Below are 26131 nucleotides of genomic sequence, written 5' to 3' on the forward strand. Positions count from 1 at the left end.
CATTTCCAACACACACTCAGCTCGTCCCTTCGATAGAAAGCTGGCCTGTCCGGTCATTGATTAGCTGAATTTAACTCGGACATTCAAGCTATTGAGGGCTTAAATTAACCTGCTTGCACTGAAAGAAATTAAAAGGAAGCTCTGAGCCAAACTGTGGGATGGAGATGAAAGAGCCTCAGGAGTATTCTCTTTCCACGGCGTCTACCATTTTTCCAGCCTTATGTCTAGAGCTTGTAAATCACAAAGCTACCCTGTCAGGTACAGAAAGCCCCACTGAATGCCCAAGTTACCGTCTCCTTTCCTCTAATGGCAATTTCAATTAAATAAGAAAAACAAAGGTTCCTTCTCGACACACACACAAAAAAAGATCCCCCTACTTTTGGAGGTTCTGCCTTTTGATACATCTTAGCGTGCTTCAAGCAAAGCAGACCTGAAGGTATGTTTGGCATGAAAGGATCGTTTCCACTCGGAAGCCTAATAAGCCACTTTGTGACAAGCAAGGGACATTATCCAGAGACTTGAGAGAGAAAGTTAGTCTCATGACACTACGGCATATGTATCGGAAGGACTGGCTTCAATAATTTCCAGGATAGTAAGACACTTGTTACAATCTTTCTTATCTAAAGGAAAGACAAAGTTACCTCTAGTTCACTTCCTACTAACACACCGTGTCTGGCCATCATAAAGGCAGGATGAAAGCGAAGAATGCAACACAGCACTTTAGGAAAAAAGAAAAAGGGAGAGAGAATGAAAGAGAAAGTATGTTGCTCACTGCATTTTCCCTCCTAGGGAGCAGTGTACTGCTGTGCTAGCAAAGCATATTTGCTCCCTAGAAGTTTACACATTCCTAGGAAGAAAAGAAAGAAAAACATTTCCATTTAGCTTCCTTTCAAAGCTGTCTTACAAAGTAAGCTCCTCGCGTCCTCCAGAAGCTGAAGATCTGATACAAGGAGCATCTCTTCCTGCTATGTTGCCAACACTGGTGATGAGTGTAAGTAAAGGTTATTGCATGTGAGGAGCTGCAGGTCTCAGATCCTGACCTGGGAAAGGGATGCGAGCCCTTCCCCTGCACGTCCCACCTGAAGCAGGTTGAGGTCAGGTGCAGAGACATTAACTGCTTCCTGAGTTAACACAGTGTTCTAATTGGTCTCATCCTCCGCTACACTGATGCATCTTTGTGCCTCCCTCATCTGTACGGTACGCCAAATGTGCCCTGGGGAAAGATCAAATGTGACAAGTTGTGTGAATGCGTAAGGACAACAAATTAGAAAGTGACTCGTAGATGCTGTAGGATGGCACCACGTCCCAAGGCAAACTACCTCCGTGGCTCTCACCGAGCAGATCTACAGTCTACATATATAAGGGATGTCTGATTCTCCAGTGCAATGTTTTTGCTGGGCAGCATCGGATCTGTTGAGAAGAGAGATGTGGTTCTTACATGGTGTCACCCTGAATTGCTCTGAATGGCACGGATGATGTTATGGGTGTTTCTTCTCTGCTCTGTCACCTTGACACAGAAAGGAGAGGCAAGCAATGCTACAGAAGACAACTGCCACAGGGACTAGTTTATTTGGGTAACTAGTTCCTAGCCATCCAGATGGATGGATGGCCACTTGGAAGAGAAACAGTACGGCCGATGGGGTGGTTTCAGGGCAGCACCTCCTGGTTTGAGCCATGTACTGCTTGCCACTGTGCGCCTCTATGGCCCTGAAGCCAGGGAAGGCAGGTAGATAACTGTGCACCCAGCCCTAATTACTGACTGCTGTTTGTGGCACCTAGCAACCCCAGCAAGACCAGCCCAATTAATGGTGACTGGCAAGAAAATAAGCACTTGGAGTACCAATAAAAAAAATACATCCTGGATGAGCGAGCTGGATAATGATCAAGTACACATAAGACTGTGTGAAATATACTAATTTATATCCTCAATCAAATCGATGTGAATAATAAACTCACTCAACTACAAGGAGAGGGTCAGAGCTCTGCCCTGATCTAACAATCAGCATTGTCTTCTGATTGCAAAAAAGAAACCCTCACACATCAACATTTTGCTTTGAAACAGAGCCTTGAGGTCTCAAGGCACTTGGAAAATAATGAATGTACGCCTTGCTGAACCATTACCTCCTAAAATATTTACCTTGTATTTCAACTTAAGCAAAATAAGACACAAAGGAAGAGCTGACTCTTTTCAAAGAGATGCTCAGAGCCAGGCAAAGAGCCACATAGCCTGTCTCTAGTCTCGTACTTTAACCTCCAGTCTGTATAACCTGTGGATAACTTCAAGCATCAAACCCACTCTCTGGTAATTGAGAAGAGGTTGGGGAACTCTCGACAATCAGTTCACAGGACTTCAGCAGCAAGCCTGAAGATCAGCATTTTGGAAAAACCAAGAGACTCTTAACATTTTCCAATTAAAGATGGATGGCTGCTGTTTATTAAACAGGCACTGAAGCACACAGTGCTAGGAGAAGGCTCAGGCTTTTCTGCTAATGCCTGCCATGAGCACCAGCAACAGAAAGCAAAGCAAGCCACGAAAGCAACACCCACGATACTCTTAAGGAAAGGCAAAAACTACAACAGCATATAGCTGAAACGTAAAACACACCTTGCTCTTCACACATATAGCAATGGCTCTGGTGCCTTATATAGGAGCCAGATAATGCAAATGTCACCGACAAACTTTGTTGTTGTGTTTTTTTCAACATTACCAAGCACTCCTTCAAGGTTTTCCCCAACCCTTCTGAGGGTTTGGGATAACTGAAGTCAAGGCCCTTCTCCTGCTCTCGCTAAATGCACACATTAGATAAAGCACTTGCATGCAGCCTTGTGTAAACTGGATACTCCTCAGCCTGGGCTGTGGGTGGCACACACAGCTACTGAATTAAGGAGCTGTATCAACTGTAACAAATGCACAGCCCGAGGACTTGAAAGGAGATGCTCTTCCACCTGCAGGAAGCCGAGCGCTGAGCTTCAGCTGCTCCCCTACAATCAGCGGGCTGTGAAGGAGATGCGGATCAGGTTTTACACAGAGGCTTCTTTCACTCCTTGAACTGCATATGCTGTGAAGAGGCTTTGAAGTGTTGGATTCCATAGGTAAAGTATACACAACATCCCTGTACCCAATGCTCTGTGATCTGGACTGGAAAGAAACCGAGACTGCAAACAGACATGCTTGATGAGGCAAGCACTCATGTTAATTGGAACAGAAACTTCATTAAGCCTGAGAAGAAATAAAAGCACCATGTGAGTTTCTTGCACACACTTCACCCAGAAACGGGCAAAACAAAGCAGCGTGCTTCTGAACAGACATTAAATGAGGAGTTTAATTACTACAAGCATCTGTTCAGACTTCAAAAGTTTGGACAAAAAAGTTCTGAAAGTTGGAATTACTTCAATGGTAACTACACGTAACTTTTAACCCTCCCAACTTTGTATTTTCAACATCCCTAAATTCTACTTCAGTTTAACATTTCCATTATGGTTATTACATAAATGTATATTATTGAAATTTAGGTTAATAGCACTCCAGGTATCCTCAAATCAAATGCAGCTCAAATAGCCCGAGCCAAAAGACGAGTCCTCCTGAATTTAGGCAACACATTGATGCCTCTGCCACTATTACAGCTATCTATGCCACAGGTCACATTTATTTCTGAGACACGGGGAAAAATAATCACAGCTGATGGTACGTCTCAGACCATCTGGTGACTCACCTGCCAAGAAAGATCACAGCAAAACTCATTCCAATACTACAAACACTGAAGATTAAAGCAACATTAAACAAGAAATAAACACAAAAAGTCTTTGGAAGGCTGAGCACTCTTTATACAAATGAGATTACAGGACTGCTTTCCTGGTGAACAACTCACTGCCTACAAGGGTGTGCTCATCTGCAGTATTAACCCTTCCACTTGGACAGATACTGATGCAGGGAATCAGAGAATAGAATACAGGTTTTTCAGTGCTGTGTCTGTTCAACATCTGTGCTCCAGAGAGCCAGCCTGCAGCTGCTGTCAGAGATACTAAGCCAACCTGAAGACAGAAGTGCCCCACGCTTCCACTGCTATCCATAGCAGGGATCTGCTTTCCCTGCTTTGGACGTACTGATTTCTGGAGGCCGTGTAACTACAGTCCCACTCACCAAGTTAACTGAGTCTCATTCATTGACAGACATTTGGCACTTGGGGCTGTAAACAAGATTAAGACGAGCATGAGGTCTGAGGTTGCCAGTGTCAAATTATCCTGAGATGAAAACTCACATTCCTTGCCATTTTGGAACCAAGCACGGGATGTAGTTGCTGAATGGAACAGCTCTTTATGTTTTAAGCAGGGGCTGGGAGGGGTCAGAAAGAAAAGGATCTGAGCTAGGAAAAGCAGATGGGTTTGTGGAGAACAGCAGAACAGTAAAAATCCATCTATTTCAACAGCAGCACTCAGCAAATACTGAAATATTTAGCTCAAAACCAGAAAACTTGGGCAGGAATACCCACATTCCCTAAGTCCTTCTTAGCCCTTAACTGAGCTGCATGGAGACTTCAGTTCTTTGCAGGCAGCAGCTCACTGCCATTGATTGTATGTAAGCACCACCTCTCCCCCTTCAGCACAGATACAGCAGCTGAAGATCTGCTCCCACACATTTAATTCTTTCAAATCCCTGGTGGACATACATGCCTTGCCAGATGTGGGATCCAATGGCAATGTTTCATCAATGGCTCCAAACCCATGGCACTACAATAACCCCAACCCCAGCCTGGATCCTATGGTAAAAGGCACCCTCAGAGCAGAAGGTTAGTTAGCGATGCCTGAACCCGACTGCGTGAGTAGGGGACTGCAGAGGTTTTGTCTCCGTGTTCGTCATCTGTACATCAGGATAAGTTTTACCCAACATCTGGGCAACAAACAAATATCCAGAGTACAAATAAAAGCCTATATTCCGTGACACTGCTGGGAAGCTGTGTGAGAAGGGCGAGAACTGCCATCAGCTCTCTCATTCACCTGAGATTCCTACAGTCTAACTAAAGGAATTTTAGCTATTGGCAACTGCAGGAAATACAAGAGCAGCTAGAAAACAAGAAAGCAACTTCGTATTTGCTCCTCAGTTAACTACTTCCCTCTTTAAAAAGGAAGAAATAGCTCTTCCAGCCTAAACCATTTATACGCGCTTACCACAATTCTGAAATTCCATAAATCTATCTGAAATTACATAATTTATCCTGGTCGAGAACTGCCTATTGAATTCAAACCCCTCTCAAACACGCTTTCGGCTTCATTTCTGAGATGAAAGTGTTATGACAATGCACAGCACAAGACTCCGCCATTTAATCATTCCGAGCACTTATGATCAGAAAAGTAAGGCAAGTTGTAAGGTCTGCATTAATATAAACACCCCAATGACCTCCCGTACCCTGTGGCACAGTGAAAACTCAATTTCACATTAACAAACCCTAAAATCAAGCCGTTAGAAACCGAAGAGACACCAGGTATTACAATTTATATAAATTACAGCAGAGATCAAATGGCCTGTAGAAGCAATCGTACGGCGATAAAACCTAAGTGGGTGATATTTAAGCAGATATTTGATTTATTTTTTATATCTGTGGAATTTTCCATCAAGTCAGAATTCAAAAGACAGTTTGGAAATCAAGAATAGAGAAACCCCCACCCCACACAAACTGCTGTTTGAAGCACTGGTTCAGGCACGCTTATGGAAAGAAACGCTTCCCTATGGTATGCTTAGAAGCCAAAGAAAAAACTCTAATGTTGATAGAAGAGAAAAAAGCAGATGTGCTGCTTCCTCACTGTTGGGTAGGAAACAACGCCCTCCATTTCTTAGGGGTTAAGACTCCCAAACTGGATTTTGGCTGCACTCTCTTCCACTGCTGCTAAGTTTGAGGGTGCCTCTCGAGCTCATACAAACTGTAAGGGCTGCACAAAAGCCATCCGTATCTTTCATTAATGATAGCAACACTGCTAGCTAATATTAATTGCTAGGTCTGCTTTCCACTGCTAGGTCTGCTTCCTACTCAAGTCTGAGATGCGTTGCAGCATCATCCATCAAGATGTATCCGTAAGAACCCAACCAACCCCGCAGCCTTCCTGCCGACCCGATCCAGGAGAACCTCTCAGCCAATCGTGGCGGCGGCGGTAATCGTTCTGAATCTATCAATAACACTCAACTGCTCCTTCACTGACTGCAAACACCAATTTCTTTCACCGAGGATTATAAGTTGGTGTTCACGGTCTCTCTGCTGCCATTAGGGTGATAAACAGTTTAAACTACATCAGGATCTGACATGTAGATCAATTCTGGGTCCATAAAGAATCCACACAAGGGGTTCCCAGACAGGGATTTACTGCCCCCAGTTTTTATTCTCGCTTGCTGCTAAAATTACTTCTGTCAAGTACTTACAAGAGTAAGAAAAAATGTAAAAGGCATTAATTTTTCATGTACTTCTGGAGCAGCCTCTTTAAATTTCCGAGTTTTAAGACAAATATGTTAGTGAATTTAAAATCACACGGAGCAGCGGGCGGCATCTAGCTAAATTGTGAGCCATTGGCATGGGCCGCTCACTATCTGGCAGGCAGCAATTTGAAACACTGAACTAAGCTGTCTGGATTTTCTCTGAGGGCAGTCACAGGCTTCATGTTACCGGTGCCAAATTATATTAGACATTTAATTTTAAACCTCAGGTACTTAAATGTAAAACCTTACAACAGTAATAGTCATAAAGCAGTGGGGCATTCCATTTCAGAGAATGGATTTTTCTATTTTTCCCCTTTAATTTATCCAGCACCTCCTGTTTTGTGGCTCTGCCCACTACAAAGTAATTTATCTAATTAGGAGATGTTCACAGCTGCTTGAAAGACAGAAGCCCCAGGAAACCAAAGGTCTGCTTCGGAAGACTTTGAAAAGTTCTCCAGAGCCACACAAAGTATTAATTTAATGTGGGGAAAAAAAAAATAAAGGTGAGGAGAAAAATTGAATCCCAATATGTTATTTTGTCTACAATAAAACCGTGTGACAATAAGCAGACATATCCTCCAGTACATCGGCATTTGAATTCCAAAAGATGCTTAGCTTCTCTCCGTACCTGCTGCTTTCACAGTATTATCTTTTTATGACTAAAATTCAAGATCTTTTAATGGAGAAAAATAATAAAAAAAACCTGAAATTAAAAAGGGTTTTTCATGCGTCAGCTTGCTGGCATAAAGGACACATCTATAAGCTTACGGAAAGACGATACGCTGATGGAAAGGAATGTTCTTGATGCTCTGCAGCCCTTTTATTACAATCCCTCTGTTTACACTGACATTCAGTTGGCTAAAAATGGCCATTATCTCCATTTCCCTCACGTATTACAGCGACTCCTTATTGTTTCAGGAAAGTAGAACCTCTGTGAGAAATGAAGACAGGCAGATCCAGAACCACCCACCAGTCAACCTCAGCTTTGGAATAAATACTTCACGGATAATTCTAGCTGTCATCTCTTTTGATCCAGAAGTAATCGCATATGAACATCAAGTCAGAAGAGTACAGAGGTTGTGTAGGAGGAAAGGTTCCCTTCCCCGGTAATTTAGAACCGGCTGCAGTGCAGAACCAGGAGCCACCACAACTGCAGTGAACCCCTTCAGTGTGAAAACAGCACCACAAGGTCAAGGGGAAGGAGCAGGAAGTTAGGTTCCATTTCTACTTTTCAGCACGTTAATTACGTGCCACTTTTAGGAACTCCTTGAGTTCTTCTGCATTTGAAGATGTCCTTCCCCTACAACCTCAGCTTTCACATCTGCTAAAGGGATGGCACCCGCTCAGCTGCCTGCAGGTCTGGCAGGTGCAGGGACCAGGCACTGGCTATGCCTTGACTTTCACTCTCCTTCATTCCAGTGAGAACACACAACGTTCTCCAACTTTCCTTTGAAGAACTACAGTGTAAAAGAAAGGTGCTGAAAAGCTGAAGCTCCGGTATAACCTTTTAAAAATAAAGCAGAATCAGGGTGGATGAAAACAACAGAGCAGTTCAGAAGAGCACACAGCCTTAACTGTGAAACTAGTTCAGTCTAAAGGAACTGCTACATTAGCAATGCAAAGGGTAAATGAAAATACTCTCCTTGCTGGAAGGAAAACAAGAGAATGCTGACTGTCCTCAGAGACTATCCAGGTCCCAAAGAAAAGCAGGTAAGCTGGGCTGATGCTGCAGAGAACATACTGAAGAACTTCACTATTCTGCTTGCTTTAGAAAATCCTTGATCCAAATCCGTATCATTTTGATCCAAATATCACACTGCTGATGGTGCTGCCTACAAATTCAGAGCTCCAGAAATGAACATGCTTAAGCAACCACAAACTTGAGCATGAATGCCAGCCTGCTCTGAGGTGGCTGATTTGAACTCTCCTTTCCCATAAGGCAACACCGAAAAATCTATCCACAGCTGCTTGAAAACCACAGACTCGACCCTTCAGCAGCATACAGACAAGCATGGGACACAAAACAGTTTTTATGCTCCTGCCATTCTCCCTGTTTTTGAAACAGCCATCAGAAACAGCCCTCCCTGTCTCCTCCCTCACACACATACTTTTTCATGTTATCCATAATCCTGTTTTATATCTGTGCAGAGTTCTCTTTCACACACATCTCCCTTTCACTTGCCGCCCTCTGTTTCAGCAGCTTCCCATGGTTTCCTCAGTTGCATGCCCCAGACCCACATGTTTCCCCAGTATCAACCTGACCTGCAGCTCACTATGACAGAGCCCTCCACTCTCATCCCCCATGAGTGCCACGGCTGCCTCAATGCGCCCTAATCCTCCCCTGTGCAATGTTGCCCTGCTATCTCACACATCCTTTAAAAGCAACACGCTGTTTTGCTGTTACTCTCAATACAAAACACCATCTGGAAGAGCGTTCGCTCCTCTATGCCAGCAGTGTGAATCCTTCAAAGCAAGGCCACAACGAAGAAGGGGCATGCCACTGAACAGGTCTGCAGGGTAATTTACTGCTGATACCAACTACTCAGAGTAGGGAAATAGGAATACGAAGTGAACAACCTACATTATGTACCTGATATCATAATTAAGCAGTGGTGTCACACATTAGTTCTTCCCACTGAGAAAGCATTGCATTAATCCATTCTTTCACGCGATGCCTCCTTTTCCCCTCGGATGCTGGAAGTTTGGCTTCCAACAGAATAACTGGACGTATAACATCTGGTTGTATTTTCACTTTAACCACAAAACACCAAATTCACCCCAAAGCAGGTCATCCCCCCCCCATCTCCAAGTTTCTTACCACTGCTAATGCCAGAGTTTGCAATGACTGTAGCCTCACTCCACTGATCTGCACTGGAGACCGAGTAAGAGCGCTGATGCATACCGTCCGGACGGCTGTTGAAGGAGACTAGACTGATCCCACTTGCCATCTGAGACACAGATGTGCTAGTAGTCACGTTCCCTAGACATAAATGGAAAACAAATTGTGTCAATAGAGAAGATAAAATTGATTGACATGAAGATGGATGGCATGAAGATCTTAGCAGAGCAGAAAAAGAAAGTACTCCACCAACAGAAAAAGCAACACAGCCCTCCCTGGAACTCTGAAGACCACAGATTAAAGCAGCCCACTCCAATCTCACCAGGGGCTTCCAACAACACAGCCAAAATTTGCCATATTTAAGCTCATCCTGTTCATTCGCCTTCTGGAAAGCATGAGCCTCGACAACCCTGCTACCGGGCACGTTTTGAACAGGTTTTCCACTGTTACAGCTAAAACACAAAAGACAAACTGAGCATGAAATCAAATAAATACATCCTCAGAATCCACTGCTGACATGAGCAACTGAGATGAGACAGCCAAGCCAAGGTGCTTAAAATACTCTAAGCCCAAATAAAGCTTAAAACAATCATGTCCGCAACTTGAGATTGGACAAAAGAGTCTACTCTGGAGTTTCTGTTTCTGACCACATTTTGCTCCATTCCTGGCACAAGACTTGCACGTGATACAAATATATTGCTCAATGCTGGTTCCATTCCTAATGGCAGGCTCTTCCTAAGGGCAGCAGGCACTGGTGACTTTCAGAGACGGCTCTTGGAAGGCAACCCAGAGGTCTTCCATGGCTTTAAGAGCACTCTTCAAAAGCATATGCAAAGAAACAGGCGTAATTTTATAAGATATGATAACACTTTGGATTTCCATTGTACCTTCTACTGATGAGTTCAGAAAAATTAATGAATTAATTTTCAATGCTCCTGTGAGGTTGTTAATTATCTGCTATCATTTCCCCCATTTTTCAGAGGTTAAATGACCCTGGGCCACAAAGGAAGATTGTGGCAGACATGAAAATAAAACCCAGATCTCTTGACTCCCAGTTCTATCATTATGTCTTTTCCCAGAGCAGCCTTTGGGAAGACAGCGGAGCTCAGTGAACTACTTCATGTTTATTAGAGTTGGCATAATTGTCCCTTTTTCTCCCTCCTTTTCCCAAGACTAAATCTCATCCTTAGCCCTTAACACAGATCCATCTCTCACTGCATCTGTCTGCCTGATGTTGAACATACTTACTCAGCCTTGTGAACTTCTGCTTGACGTGAAACATACAGAGAAACTAAATGGATTTGCCCAATTGCACAGAGTCTAAGGTACACTTCAGAGCTGCACTGGGCAGTCCCAAAGCAGGGCTTTGGCCACTGGCATGTTTCCTCTCTGATCACCTTCCCTGGGCAACTCTTTTGTCCACGAGAAGTCCATGATCAGAGTATCAACTTCCAAGCTGTCAAAAAGATTCCCCTTCTAACCACATCATCCAAAAAAGAAGATTAGCAAGGAAAGGGGGCCCACTGAAGCAGAGGAAGGAATCAAGGCTTGAAGTTACGGCCTAACATTCTGGAGTTGCAATACTAAATGAAAACACAAGCTGACATTTCATATTGTCAGTTCTCTTCTAAGACATAGCTCCTACCAAATGAATTTCAGTGGTGCTGCTGATGCTCACCAGCAGAATTATTCTTCTGCTTCTCACAACCCAGAAAACCTATGGACATGGATAAATAATTTCAATGAAGGGAGTGGCTGATGTGAATGACAGATCCTGAGCTCAGGATCTTGGGATTTAGGCCAACACAGACACCATGCAGTTCGGCACAATGTCCTAAGCTTGTTAGGGAACAGGAAATGATCCAAGATGGTCCAAGCTCTACTAACATGAGGTTTCTGAGTTGCTGGTTAAGTCTGGTGAGCAGGAGGTCAGTGGTTGACTCACCCAGCAGCGCTCACAGCCCTGCTCCAAGCACCACGATGGCAGAGATACCCCTGGAGCTTCCTTTCAACCAGCACTTCCAGAGCTTTGCCAATGACTCTGTTTTCCCCTTTTTTCAATCTCAAAGCAAAACCATACTAAGCCTTCTAAGCTGAGAGGCTACACTGCATTCCCAATCCATTCAAAACATTTTCATCAATTTACATCTTGATACATTTAAGTAGAAAAATGGCTTCTTTTCCTCACCTGGATGGCTTGTGAACCTGTGATGGAAGCCAAAGAGATCCCTACGGCTCCTTTATTTCTTTTTATGTGAGCTTACAGCAGTTACCAACTTCTTCCTAGTCTTGCTTCCTAATCTGTATGTTAGCCTTTAAGTCTGCAATTAACTCAGTTTATCAAATCAAACTTAGAAATGACAGATCAATCCAAACTCTTAGTTTTGCTTCATTTCTGCTCCTGCACCTTGAGAATATCAGCAGTAAATGGCTTTGGAAGCAACTTACTTTTCACAAACAATTAGGTCTCCTGTTGGGAAACACACACAAGCCTCCTCCCCCCATCATGCTGCTGACAAATAGCATCCACCCTGCCTGACATAAGAGTAAAGCTGCAAACATGCACTTCCAGCCTGTAGCTATCTTTCATCCTGTGCCGTGTAAAATGGGAAGCTACATTTGATGAATTCCTGCAGGAGAAGCTTTGTAACAAAGATCACGAAGGAGAAAGCTGGTATGTGAAAGCTGAGATGTAGCATTTCCCAGGTATCATGGGAAAATGGAACACAATTACCGGGCATCTCTGCCTGATGTGTCCCCATTACCCTGTGCTGGGTGGCTGAATTGCTAACACCAATGTTTGTACATTGACAGCTTTTGTCCAGTTCACAATTACTTTTTAATTTCCTAACAGAGAGGTGTCCGGTCACTTTCCAACCAGGATGCAAATCTCAAGTTTCAATTGGACACCTGGCATAACATCTAGACTTCGACATCATCGTGTCAGCACCAAAGGCGTTGCTGTCAGCTTAATGCCGTCTTCCGAAGCTCTGCAGCCCAGGTTATGACATTCATCTGTTGAGGAAGCGTAAACCAAATAGGAATCCTTTTTCCATTTCATATTTGTGAAAGGTATGGGCTGTTAGCAACAAATAGCTGCCAAGTCCCATTTTTTATACTTTACTGATCCACAATGCAACCCAACTCAGCTCCTTCTGCTGCCAGTCTGATAACCCTGCTATCAGTTTGCCCCCTCGCCATACCATCAACTCAAGGTTACATTCCACTTTCTTTCAGACACTAAGATTTTCTCAGGGCATCAGAGCGTGCAAGTCAGGGAGCAGTTCTTTACTATGAGAGTGGTGAGGTGCTGGAACAGCTGCCCAGAGAGGCTGTGGATGCCTCATCCATCCCTGGAGGTGTTCAGTGCCAGGCTGGATGGGGCCCTGGACAGCCTGGGGTGGTATTAAACGTGGAGGTTGGTGGCCCTGCCTGTGGGCTGACCTACAGATCACACAGTACAACCTGCTCTTGTGTAGTAGGAATGGACACGCTCCAGCACAAAGCTGTTAGTTACAGCTCTATTAAAAAAAATTCAATCTCTGAATCTGCTTCCTGCTTCTCAATCTAATTGCAGCAAGCTCAAGACATGCATGCAGCTGCGTTGTCTCAGTAGAACTGGAAGCCACCTGCTGCTCTTGCACACTTGCTGCACAGGGCTTCTATCAAACAGTCCTATGGTTGGTCCATTCTGCAACAGGAAAACCCCAGTCACAGAATGAAACATAGAATGGCCTGGGCTGAAAAGGACAGCAACGATCATCTGGTTTCAGTGCCCTGCTGTATGCAGGGCCATCAGCCACCAGCCCAGGCTGCCCAGAGCCACATCCAGCCTGGCCTTGAATGCCTCCAGTGATGGGGCAACCACAGCCTCCTTGGGCATCATGTGCCAGTGTGTCACAACCCTCTGGGTGACCTCCTCTCCTCCACAGTGCAATGCAACAGTACTTCATTTTTGCTCAAAGATGAAACCTCAACAGCAGAAATCACCTCAGACTTTTAGCATACAAGCCAGACAGATAAAAATAGTAAGCCAACAACACTCATTGAAACACAAACCTTCTACGCTGAGGTAGGTGTACAAAGCCTTTCTATGAAGCTCATACAATTAACTATGCATTCTGCATCTGCTGTCTGCCCCAGCTGTACATGTCATACACACACATCTCCCAATCTATTAATACCTATCTGTATGTAGGCAGAGAGAGATCAATACATAACTCAACATTACCATGAAATCCACGGTCAGCTACTTGGCCCACTCTGGAGTTCTGAAAGAGTGCCTCTTCAAATACATCATATATGCATCAGCTGGTCGCTTAAGTTGATTAGCAGGGGGCAGTTAAATTACTATGCTAATCCATGTATTCTCAGCACTGTTTCCTTGATATGGATATGTGTATATGCTTACTGGGAGGCCTTGATTAGTTCAAGCTTCAATGTGTCAAAGGCTCCAGATTCTTTCCAAAGAATAATTTTAGCTGTACTCACATCCCTAAAGTGTAGGAGCTGATTTGAAAAGGTACTTACCTCTACCATATGCTATTTTTCTTTAAACAATTTGCATTTCAAAGTGAATATGGCATTTATATTTGAATGAATATCAGTATGTTGCCAGAACTGGTCTCAAATGAGCGAAAAAAAAAGATGCTGGTCTCCTATTGAACAAAAATGTTTTCATCTACCAAAGGAGCATCAAAGGAAGAGTTCCTCTTTCTAGCTCTAGACAGCTTTATTAAAACTCTATTTTCTGATATTATAAAATACCCTGTTATGATCATGCTCACAAAAACGTTCAAACAATTAAGCTCTATTAAAACTACCCAAATTAGGATTCATAGTAATCTCCAAGTTTGGGCAATAGAAGAGCCTTTGAAGAAAGTGAAAGTGCACATACTAACATTTATACTCCATCTATTCAGTGCAAATAGCCACAAACAGTAAGTAAAAACAATGGACTCAACATAAGAGGAATTAGGCAGATGAATGCAACGTGCACAAATATAAGAGGCTGCTGGAAACACACACAGAGGGCTGGGCATATCTTGATTTCCTGTGCACAGAAGGAATTACTTAAGCTTTTCTTATCACAGAATCACATAATGGTAGAATGGATTGGGTTGGAAGGGCCCTTAAAACTCACCTAGTTCTATCCTCCTGCCATGGGCTGGTTGCCTCTATCAGCTCAGGCTCCCCATGGCCCCATCCCACTCAGCCCTGAACAGCTCCAGGGATAGGGCACCCACAGCTCTGGGCAGCAGTGCCAGTGCCTCACCGCATTCTGAGTATGTAGTTTCCTCCTAACATCTAACCTGGTTCTCCCCTCTTTTGTTTAAAGACATTCTCCCTTTTCCTATCACCATCTGAGCACATCAAAAGTCAGTCTCCTTCCTGCTTGTAAGCTCCCTTCAAGTACTGGAAGGCAGCAATGAGGTGTTCCCAGAGCCTTCTCTTCTCCAGGCTGAACAAGCCCCGTTCCCTCAGCCTGTCTGCATAGCAGGGGACATTTTCAGGATAAACATCTCCAGTAACCTGCTTAACAAGAACAACAAAGCATTCTGGGCTTTTGCCATGTTCTTCTTTTAACAAAACAGGACCACAAACAGCATTTCAGCAATTCCTCTTGGTATACTTTCCACATAACAAAAATAATACGGTGCATCACCACCAGGCAGCAGGTACTTCAATGGATGCATCACTTTAAGCCTTCACCAACTACGCCGCCCGTTAATTACAACAATAACTGAGAGAAAAGAGCCTTAAATACATGCGGATGACCTCCATTCATTGCTGCATACAGACTGATGAATTCCCACCAAGCCGCTCAGTTGCAAGAAGTTTGGTTCAGATATGCAACCAATGCTTTTGAATGTAGAGGCAAGCAGACACTGCAGAAGATGCGAAGCAGAACTCTATCTTTTCTTGAAGCAGCAGCACGAGTCCTGTAGAGAATGGTTGCACAGTGGCAGGAAAAGACTGAATTGGATGAACTACGCTATTGCTCCGCTTTCACTGTGACCACGTTTTATTTGTGTTATGCTCCTCATGCTCACTATGAGCTTCTCTTCCAAAAAAGAAATAAACCTCTTAAGGCCAGAGGGCTCTGTTCACCAGCTGTTAGAACTAATGAAAAATACATTAGAGTTGTGGGTCAGGAAATCCTGACTCTTGATATCAGAGGGTTAATTGTTTCAAATCACGTTGGGTCAATTTATGTTGCAAGTACACTGCGTATTCTTGAAATGCCCTCTAATTCATAAAAGGCACTGCAAGTAGATTAGACCAGCAGTTGGTTGCCTGATAAAAAACCAGACCCAACAGTGCTCCCTGAAGTTTCTTCAGGCATTAGGGTAAAAAAGGAAAGAGAAAGAGGCCATTCTGCTAGCTGCAGAAATATGAAGAGTATTCCCCTACCCCTTTCTTCAATTCCGTGTTAAGTTTCTGAATTAATTGCCAAAGCTGAGCAGAAATCTTCCCAGTGAACACAACTTTCACAAGGAGCAGCTCAAAGTGTAAGAGGTGACACTTCTGCTTTCTTTGCCTTTTGCTTTCCAACAAATATGAATGTTGGAAGAACAACTGCTTTTACTGAGGAGAATTTGGGAACGGCTCTGTTGGGTTTGCTATCTCAGATCCCAGCATCCATCTTTTCAATACACATCCTGTTTCTCTTGCCCAGCACTGAGAAATGGTTAAACCACTTACTTTACTCTCCCAACAGATCCTCCTTTTCTGATCCAGTTGAGCAGCATGGAAGGGCAAGACAGAAGCTGTGTTTTCAAGGAGAGGAGCAGAGGAATAAGAGCCAGAGAGATCAAACTTGTTTAATCATGTTCTTGAGTGAGGTTATTAATGCAGGATAGATTGCTCAAGTACTTCTACAGCTTTGACTGCAGTGTTCAAAGAGCACATTGTTTCTGCTTTGGGCTTGTTGGGGACCTAAAATAATTTGAGACAACTCACATGGGACTGAGAAAAAGAGTGTGATGACGGTATCCTTCCAAAACGCGTTCCCTGGTTTCAGTATTGAAAGCTTCACTACACTGGCAGCAAATGACTTACTTGTGGGTTTCACTCTTTGTTACCATATTCCAGAAGCATTTGTTTTCTGTGTGAGTTCCCCAAAGATAAGCAGCTATTAATGCACGAAGACCTTCCATCCCGCAGCCTGGCAGGGCAGCCTCTGAGAACCGGGCTTGATTTAGTAGCATGCAAACCGAGAAGGGTCACCACTAATGAACAAACAAGGCGATGCCAAGAAACATCCTGGCAGTGAAGGGAATGGTGCTGGGAGTATAACGAGGAAAGCTATTATTCTCAGAGCATGCCAAGCCAATGCAGCAAGCGTGGGGGAAAATTAAGTCATCTGAGGAGACATCTCTTCTAAAGGAAGTTAAACCCAACATCTTCACAAAGTGCTCCTGCTCAAGATGCCAGACCTGTCTCATAGGCAGGAAGTTTCCCCTTCCCAGCAGGCACAATGCTATTTTTTCCAGTGCTTTCAACAAATAGAAGTAATAAATAAGATGTGTCACTTTCTGGGGGTCCGGCTTGGGGTTACTTCGCTTGCTATAAGCCTGCAACTTTAAGACCCAGAGGTGACCACTTCACGTTGATAAACGGTTTACTTTGTGTTGCTGTTACTGGCTTGTGAATCCTGTTAATAACTGTGAATTTGACTTTGCACAAATCACAGCAAATCAGCCAATTCTGAGGTGTTGTGCTGCTCGCATGTAAAACCAACCACACACAGGGCCTGAGGCAGAGACACTGCATGTTCCCCATACCTCTGACTACCTGTGGAAGTTAATAATAACAAAAGTGGAAAGTGGATGGGGACCTCACCTGCCAACAGATGTACCTGGAAGCTGAGTATGATTAACCCAAGCAACTCTGGAACCTTCCCACAGGGATGAAGACCCGGCCTTCACCCTGGAAGCATCATGCGGATCCTCCTCCAGGATGGAGGGAAGACTGGGAGCACTCAGATGCCTTCTGGAGTCTTAGGAAATTGGAACAAAGAAACTTTATTTTCGGAAATGAGACAATAGATACGTGATATTAGTCTCTTCTTTTTTTCCATACAGCCCTCGCTGCTGTAACAGCAGCTTAAGTGAATGCATGTCTGCAGTGTGAGCAGTTTTGATAAACAGCCTCTGCGGGCCACACAACGGGGATAATGTATCCTTAAGTACTGCCAATGAGCTGCCATTCTGCACAGCCAATTACTTCTGTGCGTCTGTCACTCAAAGGAAAAATGACTGAGCCCATTAGATCAAACCTTTGTCACTGTTCCTAATGCACTCTTAGGCCTCATTAATCTGAGGGAGCAGCAACACAGCCGCCGGTGCCTCATTGCCTCCCCCACAACAGGCCCACGTGAATCTTCTCATCTCTCCCCCAAGTGCGCGGCGTTAATCAAGCTCTCCTTATTACCCCGGTCCCTGTCACGGCGGAGAGCGCTCTCTCTCCTAAATGCTCTCATTATGGCCCATCTTTAGAGCCGGCTGAGTGGGGAAAAAAAAAAGAGAGAGAGAGAGAGCCAGAGAGAAAGAGAAGAGGAAAAAGCAAGTCCGATCGCATTAATATTCATGACAATAATTAGTATTCTAGGTCACTGAATATTCATGCTATTAGTTTGGTTTTTTATGGGTTTGCTGGATGTCCTGATTGCTCAAGTGTGGAGGAAAACAGCATGGTTGGGACTTTAGATGTCAACGGCAGTTCAATACTCAAAACACATTTGTGAATCTCTTTCTCCTTTCCCCCCCCCTTTTTGGTAAATCAGCTTCAACCCTCCTGATGGCTTTAATATTTTAAACTCACTGGAGGAAATAAAAGAACGAGCAATTTCGCAAAGGTCTGAACATCCAACTGGTTTGCATTGCCACGTGCCAGCATCAGAACTCATCGAGATGGACAAGACCACAAGGCTGTGGTTTATATTCCAGATATGGTGAAACGGAGGAGTAAAAGCAACCAGAGCAGAGCAGGCACGGCCAGAGCAACGCCTGCATGTTGGCTGGCATCTACACAAAGGTTTGTGACATGTTCCTGCTGTCTGCCCAGCTTATCACCGGGAGAGATGGGCACCACACCCCCTGTAAGAAAGGAGGGATGGTAACACAGCTCCTTGTCTCCTTCCTCCTCTTCTGCCCTGAAAACCCAAGCAAACACAGCCTGTCCAAGATTTATCACTGGTAGTGTTATTATCAAATACTTAACTTGGCACTGTTTGCCCCACTCCCTTTATCCTCATCTGATGGAACAGACACAACTCAAACTGCTTCTAGAAAGCACAAACCCTGGCATGAATGAACTGGACAAGATGACCTTGAGGGATCACCCTCTAGTGGGGTGGGAGGGAAATCTCCAACACAGAGACTGGCTTTTTTCCCCATCCAAACATGGAAAGCAACAATTTCTCCCCCCACTCACTACAGCTGTACATCACTGAACTAACAGCAAAGCCAACCCAATGGAAAACTGCCTTGGGATGACTAATGCCAAAAGTAAGCATGAATCTGCATTGGTGAGCTGTGGTAGAACTGTGAAGTTCACTCTCAAGTTCAAGCACACAAAATATTTCAGGTTGAGCTCACGCTACACAACCAGTACAATGCACCAACCAGCAACCACAGGTTCTATATGAAAAACCACTCCAACTCAGCCTGATTCCAAGCACTTGGGTGTAAAGCAAGATCTCTTAACGACCGCTGTGCTGATTTGATAGATGACCACAATTAATAACAAATGGAAATTCTCCCATTTATAAAAACGTGAACACGTGGCTCTTCCGGCATGCCTGAAATGCCACACGCACTTAGCAGATAACAACCTTTAACATCCTTAACGATGGCTGTGCAGATAACACATCTTAGGATGCTGAAAATACTCTACGCTCACTACTGTAAGTAAGTTTAATAGCAGCAAATTATTTAAACGAACTGTTAATCAGGAAGCAATTTATGCCTATGCTATTTTTAGATGTGAACTTTCTACACCAGCAGCTCCCGCTGTGGCTCAGGCTTTGGGTACACCAGGCTTATGGGACAGTGTGTAGCCCTATGGTTTGGAGCTGTGCTTGGAGAGCTGCAGCCTATGGGAAACACATACAGAATCGGTTTGGAAGGACAGCATCCATGGGAGGGACCCACGTGGAGCAGGGGCAGGGAGTGACCATGGAGGAGTGGCAGGGGGAATTGCCCAGAGGCTGAACTGCACGCTGCTGGCTCTAACACGGCTGTGATGAACTGCCAGCTGCTGAGTGCATCTGGAACTGAGCAAATCCACGAGTTATCTCCTTCTAAAATGCTTCAGGAGAAATAAACCCACAGAATCATGTTTAGCACGTGCAAAATTTAACTTAAGTTTATATTAAATTTACTTAAACAACATTCAACAACTTTGATTGAAAACTAAAATAGATTTAGAAACATGCATGAAAGGAAACAAGCTTTCCTTTTCCCAGCTCACAGATTTCTCCCAAGTTAACAGAGACAGGTACCTTCCATAAAGCCCCAGTTCAATATTTGCTATTTCCAATGTGCATACAACAAATGTGGGACAGCCCCCACCCCTCTGTGCTGACTTAGGAGCAGTGGGCACACAATCTCAAACACAGAGCCCAAACACAAAGAAAACAAGAAAGCCCGGAGGCCAGCTTTTCCTTTCAGCATTTCATGGCAAAACATTCCGGCAGAGTAAATGCACCTTTTTGTGAGCTAGCTGCTTGGCTTTGCAGCAACAGGAACAGCCTTACTTTATGCTCATCATCTGTTTCCTAACAGCAAGCACAACACATACTGCGTTCTCCCACTGCTGCTTCCCTTTCACCTTGGTTACTGCCCTACCATGCACACACATGGGTTTTTCACAGCTCTTGTGCCAGTGTAGAGCAGAAAACAGTAATCTCAGCTTCTCCTTCACATACCCTCATAACAGGTGTTTATTTCCCTTCCACCTCTGAAATGGAAACTTGCAGGAAAGGATGCAACCTGGCTTTTGTTGTTGACTGCCTCCCAGAGAGAGCTGCTTCCAGATGTTTGGGATGTAAACACACTCACAGATCAGGCCGCTGTCATTGAGGTGGCTGTTACATGCTTGTGTTTATCAAACAGTCTTTAAATCACAAAAACAATCCTGTTCGGAGAGGTGCCACAAGGCAGCTCTAAGCTCCGTGTGCAAGGAACGACTCTGGAACTTCTTTTGCACATGACACTATGCTAACAGATGTAAGAGACAAACCTTCCCTTGCTACTTGACCATTATATCACCCCGAAACCGAGTAGATCCCTTTTGAATTCAATGGTGACGCCTCCCTAATCAGCTTAATTCTGCCTACTATTGGTCTTGTATGAATTCCTGCATACAGTGGTCAACCTGAGTCTTAAAAAGCACAGTACCGAAAACTTCTTGTGTTACTCCTCACTTGGTTCTCAGCTGAAGTTCTGCCACTCACAAGGTGCAAACAACACGGCCAAGCTCCTGTCACACAGCACTGTACCTTGGGAAAGGTCCTCACTGGGCTGAAACAGTGGGGAAATGCTTCAAGTGGGCCCATGCTTATCACTACCCATGTGCTAAGAGCTTGATTTCCAGGAGCAACCTCAGACACTGTAACTGAGTACTGGCACTCTTCTAATACCATATCTTCTTACCTGTATACATGACAGCAGAAGGAAAATCCTGACCACATCAAACACTCAATCCTAAGCATGAAGAATATTTCCAGATACCAAGTCTGCACTGGCAAAAGCACCGAAGAATACAAAGCATCACTGTTCCAGGGGTGAGGTGCCATGCGATGCAGGGAGAACATTGCATGTTTGCTAATAAAAAGAGCAAATGTTGATTTCTTCTGGGCTTGGCCCAAGTCTCCTTGGCACAGCAGATCTGTTGTACATAAGCTTGTCAACAGCAAAATCGTGACAGACAATTTCAGTCCTGCCATCAGTTTCAAAATATCACTTACAACGAAGACAACATTTTGCCTGTACTGGCAACTGAGAAAACGCTCTGAGACAGCATGACAGACAGAACAAGGGATAATTTGCAAATATTTTTAGCTGTGTGACAGATGAGTGCGGATGCCAGGGCTCCTCCTGGCACGCCGGGAGCTGAGCTGCACCTCCGGGCATCCCATTGAACAGAAGCCGTGACCCCTGTGCATAAAAAGCACCGCCAGTGCATGTGAGAACGGGAAGGTTCAGACTGCCAAGCCAGGCACAGCTTGTAACTTTGTCTTTTTATGATACTAACACACCCAATGTGTTTTAAAATCACTGCATGCAATGCAGCTCTCTCTTCAATCTTACCTGAATACGAGAGCACTGAGAATGATATAAGGACTGACACACAGCTGAGCTGCTGCCGGGGATACTCCTGATCTGCTGTAATTCCTCCAGTAATCACTGCTTGGATCCATCAGTTGTTGACTGATTTCAGTACAGCTTGGAAAACACCACTTGGCTTTTCTAATAAAGCTCCTCTCTTGAAGCTGATCTCTCTGCACAGAAATGCAACCACCGGACAGACCAGAACCAACCCTTCTGTCTTACCAAAGGCTTGGCCACCTCCACACCCTCTGACACCCAAAGTGGGCACAAAGCAGCAAGCAGCAAGGTGGGAACACACCATCCAGCTTCACTGCTGCCCCCAGGAACTTATAAAGACGTATCCAAACAATTATGCCACCCCTGTAGTTGGTTGAAAGCATTGTTATTACATCACTATTTGCTTTATCTAAGGGAAGAAAGTAATGCAAAAATAAGCAGATCAGGATCTTGCCTAAGATTGAAGATCAGCCACACAAGAGGGGAAGTGAAGATATTCAAGTGGGTAATGATAAAGGGATCGGGTTCTTTCCCTGGTTGCACTCTCTCACATGCTTGGAAAGCAGCAATTAGTTCAGAACTTTAATATGCAAATACCATAATAAAAAATTTATGACTATGTATTCCTGCATATGTTTTCAAAAACTTACTTCTCTGAAGGAATAAATAATATCTGCCTGTTTCAAGCCATTCAACTGTCCAAAAAGCAAACATCTTTTTGCTGCTATATTGACTCAGCCCAGCACTTCTCCTCTCTAAGTAATGGGATATGCTGAAAAACAGCCCCTGCTCTCAGTCATCTACATTAGAAAGCAAAATATCAAAAACGAACCAGCCACGAATAACTTTGTCCTATCAACCCTTCCAGTGACAACCCCAGTTCCTCACCTCTCCAGGCATAGGTCACAACTTGAAAAAAGACTGATGAAATCACACCTTCAGACACATCAGGTCCCCAGCCCAACTACTACAACATGCAATGTAAGAACTGTTGTTTATACCTGTCTACTCAGTGGCAGCAAAGGAAAGCTAAAAGGATTATTATTATTATTTTTTATTTAAACTTTTCACCTCAAAGTGCAACATCTGAAGTTGGATGGAAAATCCTCCTTACTCCTCCCCTAAAGTAGGGCAGTTTGCCCTGTAGAAAGGCAGAGGATCACACCATTGCCTGAAGCATAAATAACCATACTGCCCAAGAGAAGACCCTTGGACAGGACTTCTCTTGCCAAGCTCCTTCCTACAGTTGCTGACTGTACCTACTCCATGTTGACTGTACAGAGATAGCAGAGTGCTTGGATGGTTTTGTCAGCCTGTGATGGAAATGCCTATGTTAGTCATAACCAGAAAAGGCACTTGTCTCTTTATGGATGTCATCCCAAACATGCTGACAAAACCTCCATACCAACGCTATACCGTTATGTGTTTCGCATAAGCCGTGTGCTTTGTAAAATAAACCATCTTAAACAGTTTTTCTCAAAGCAATTTTTAAAATCCATTTAGCTGTATGGACAAGTACTTCAGCAAACAATAAAATTCTTCATTTAGAGCTCACAAAGAGCTATAAACTCCTTCCATAAAGAAAATAAAATGGCCTTCTACAGAAGAATCTCGCTGCTGGAATGTCCAGAACTATGCATCCTTCTAATGGTGGAAGCAAGTGCTGTGGGTGCCACCAAGAAGCCACGATAGTCCTTTCAAATGACATATCTCCTGTTTTTGCACAGTATTAGACTCAATGACTCACTAGTAAGGTCACATCGAGTCTGGCTTTGGTGAAATCATGTAGGCTTTTGGCAAGTATAACATAGCAAGTATAAAAGATGGACGTTGACAGTTACTCAGAAACTGAGAATCACTTGTGGAGGCCAGATCAGAGAAAGCTTAAAAAGCTGCACAGTAGTGGTCACTGAGATATTTAAATAATGAATCTAATTCCCATCCCAGGGATACGTGACAACTGCCTACACACAACTGGAAAAGCAGCTCTTCCCTTGTTTGGCTGGTGTTACCTGAATTCGGTGAGATGTGCAAACTGCTCATGTCCTTGGAAAGGCCATTTGTTTTGGGACTGGAGATGGGGGCACAAGCTGACGTAGCTCGAGGTGGCCTCTTTCCAGGAACTTTCACAGTGGTTCTCAGCAAGTCAATTTCTTTCCCGTGAACGTTCTGCATGTAGTCCTGGTAAGAGGGAAAAAAACAACACAAGAACCAGAATCAAACAGGTAGTTCTGTAAGCATTAGAACTATTGAAACACTGCTTAGTAAGAATGCAGTCCAGTACCTGCTGTCATCCACTACATTGTTTTCCCTCTCCTTCCATTTTCTAGGTAATACAGTCCACATTAGTAATGGCAAAATTCAGGCTGGACATTAGGAACCATTTCTTCTCAACAGAGTGGTGCTGCAGTGGGCATCTACTTATGGAGCTGGTGGAGTCACCAACCCTCGAGGTCATCCGGAACACAGGAGAGGTGACACCTAGGGCTGTGGTGAGTGGGCACAACGGGGCGGGTTGGGATTGGATGAGATTAATTTTACTGCTTTTATCCAACCTTAATGATTCTGTGATTCCAAGCCTTGAACTACTACACCCTCCAACAAATAGCAGAGTAAGAGGGAAGTCACAGAGTTGCTGCTTCTGAGCCACACAATGCAATTTTGCCAGGTCCAAAGAGAATGACAAGACTAAGTTGACCGCCTTTGTTTGCATATTCCTCTCTGTTTCACCAGTGTTATATGGAGTTATTTCTTTCTCTATAAAATTTGGCTGAAGCTCATCAACAAACACAAAGTTATTAAAGGGTATGGGCTGACTGGTAAGGTTTCTGAAATTACAACACTGTCTCCTTAGATTATGAGCCTTCCTCCATACATGGAGAAAAAAAAAAATCACAGCAGGGAGAAAATTATGCAAATCAGGTCTGATTAGAGAAAACACACTAAAAGTTGGAAGCCAGAAGTGGAAAAGGCTTTTCGTAATTCTCATTTGAAAAGCACACAAGGAGGGAAAAAGCAAATCCAGCAACTTGTATAAAGGCAATGGCCAACTGGCTGCAGCTGCTGTTTTCCAAGAAACCTGGGAGAAAGTGAGCTGTGCTCATCTTTACACTGGAAGAATATGCTTGGGATTCTGCATCCCAGCTTCAGCTGCACGCTCTAAATTGCCTGTGGGCTTCTTCAGATGAACACAGAGAAGCAAATGAGCCTGGGTTTTTTTGTTGTATTTTTTTTTTTTAACAGAGGACAAATGACAGTTCATTAAAGTAAGACAGCCACTGAATCTGCAATCCTGTGGTACACCAGAAGAGATGCTTCCAGTAGAGATGGCGAATAAGAAAACATTCACCTCCCAGCACATGCTGTTGTGGCTACTGATGTTTCAGAAGGCAAATAAGTGAAAACGGAACAAACATGAGGACAAACACTGAAGGAAAGAGACTGGATGCTTGGAGAGGAAACGCAAGACAGGTTGTACAACATGCTGAAATGAAGGGCATATACTACATAAAATATGCTGTAAAATACACACGTTGGTGGATGTGCCCCAAGAAGAAAATGGCAATGTGAACGAATGACTGGGAAAAGAAACTGGCATAGACTCTTGAGTTAAGCTGGAAACCAAGGTAACATTCCTCTTGAACAATGTTCTGTAGCAAACGGTTTCTTTTCAGGTAGAACTTGACCGATCTCTAGAGAACCAGGTGATGCTCTGTGCCTGCACAACCAAAGACCTGCTGGCAGTGATATATCTTCCAGCTCTTTACGTGTCCAGGGCAAAATTTAGTCAGACTACATGGGGTTATACAGAAGAACACAGATATTAATTAGAACAGTTCCAAATCTGCAGCTTACAGGCCTCTATGTACAACCACGGCATCAATTTTACAAGTAAATACCAGCACAGACTGAAAGCAGACTCCAGACCTAAATCACTGCTGGCACAACACAGGGAGCAATCATCTCCCTTATAAAAAAATCCTGTATTCCATATCAATTTCATAACGAAGATTTTTGCCCAAGATCTTCAGATGAACGGCGTTCAATTTCCCTGCTACAATCGGTGAGATGTGACAGGGTGTTATTAGAGTGCTGTTAATTGAGAGTAAAACGGGCTTAGGTGAGCTATAAACAATTCAGGAGTCAGTCGGTGCTGGCAAGCAAGAAACAAAACGAGCTGCAGCCACATCGTTATTATATGGAAGTGCCCAAACAGAACAGATGCCACGCAGGTATTAACGTCAGCTTAAATATTTATAGGGATATATCAAATGTAAACAATAAAGACTCTTTCATTGTGTGCAAGATGCATAGCGATAATCTCCGCGTTCCCTGAGGAGGAGCAGAGGAAAGCACCAAGCCTGCAGCCAGCGCGCCATCCAGCCTTGCACGTGCTCCTTCAGATCTGCACTCGGGGAATACAAGTTAAAACTACAGAATAATGTGGCGGCCTCAGAAGTGCAATGTATGGTTTGATCAGATTAGAACAGATGA

The 26131-nt window shown here is 44.0% G+C and overlaps 1 protein-coding gene across 27 annotated transcripts in view; it reads right to left on the bottom strand.

Annotated features, from left to right (window-relative positions):
- Positions 1-26131, bottom strand: part of AGAP1 (ArfGAP with GTPase domain, ankyrin repeat and PH domain 1) — a 254020-nt gene that overhangs the window by 71271 nt on the left and 156618 nt on the right. For 21 of the 27 annotated variants that reach the window (XM_015867761.3, XM_085552894.1, XM_085552892.1 and 18 more), the window contains 2 exons: positions 23650-23818; positions 9282-9443 (listed from right to left, as the gene is read on the bottom strand). In XM_015867761.3, the coding sequence (XP_015723247.1) occupies positions 9282-9443; positions 23650-23818 (331 nt within the window). The remainder of the gene's footprint in view (positions 1-9281; positions 9444-23649; positions 23819-26131) is intronic. The other 6 variants (XM_085552896.1, XM_015867762.3, XM_085552887.1 and 3 more) reach the window with 1 other exon arrangement.

The sequence above is a fragment of the Coturnix japonica genome, chromosome 7 (assembly GCF_054131305.1).
Source record: "Coturnix japonica strain WE chromosome 7, WE-NBRP24, whole genome shotgun sequence".
In the NCBI taxonomy this organism is placed as follows: domain Eukaryota; kingdom Metazoa; phylum Chordata; class Aves; order Galliformes; family Phasianidae; genus Coturnix; species Coturnix japonica.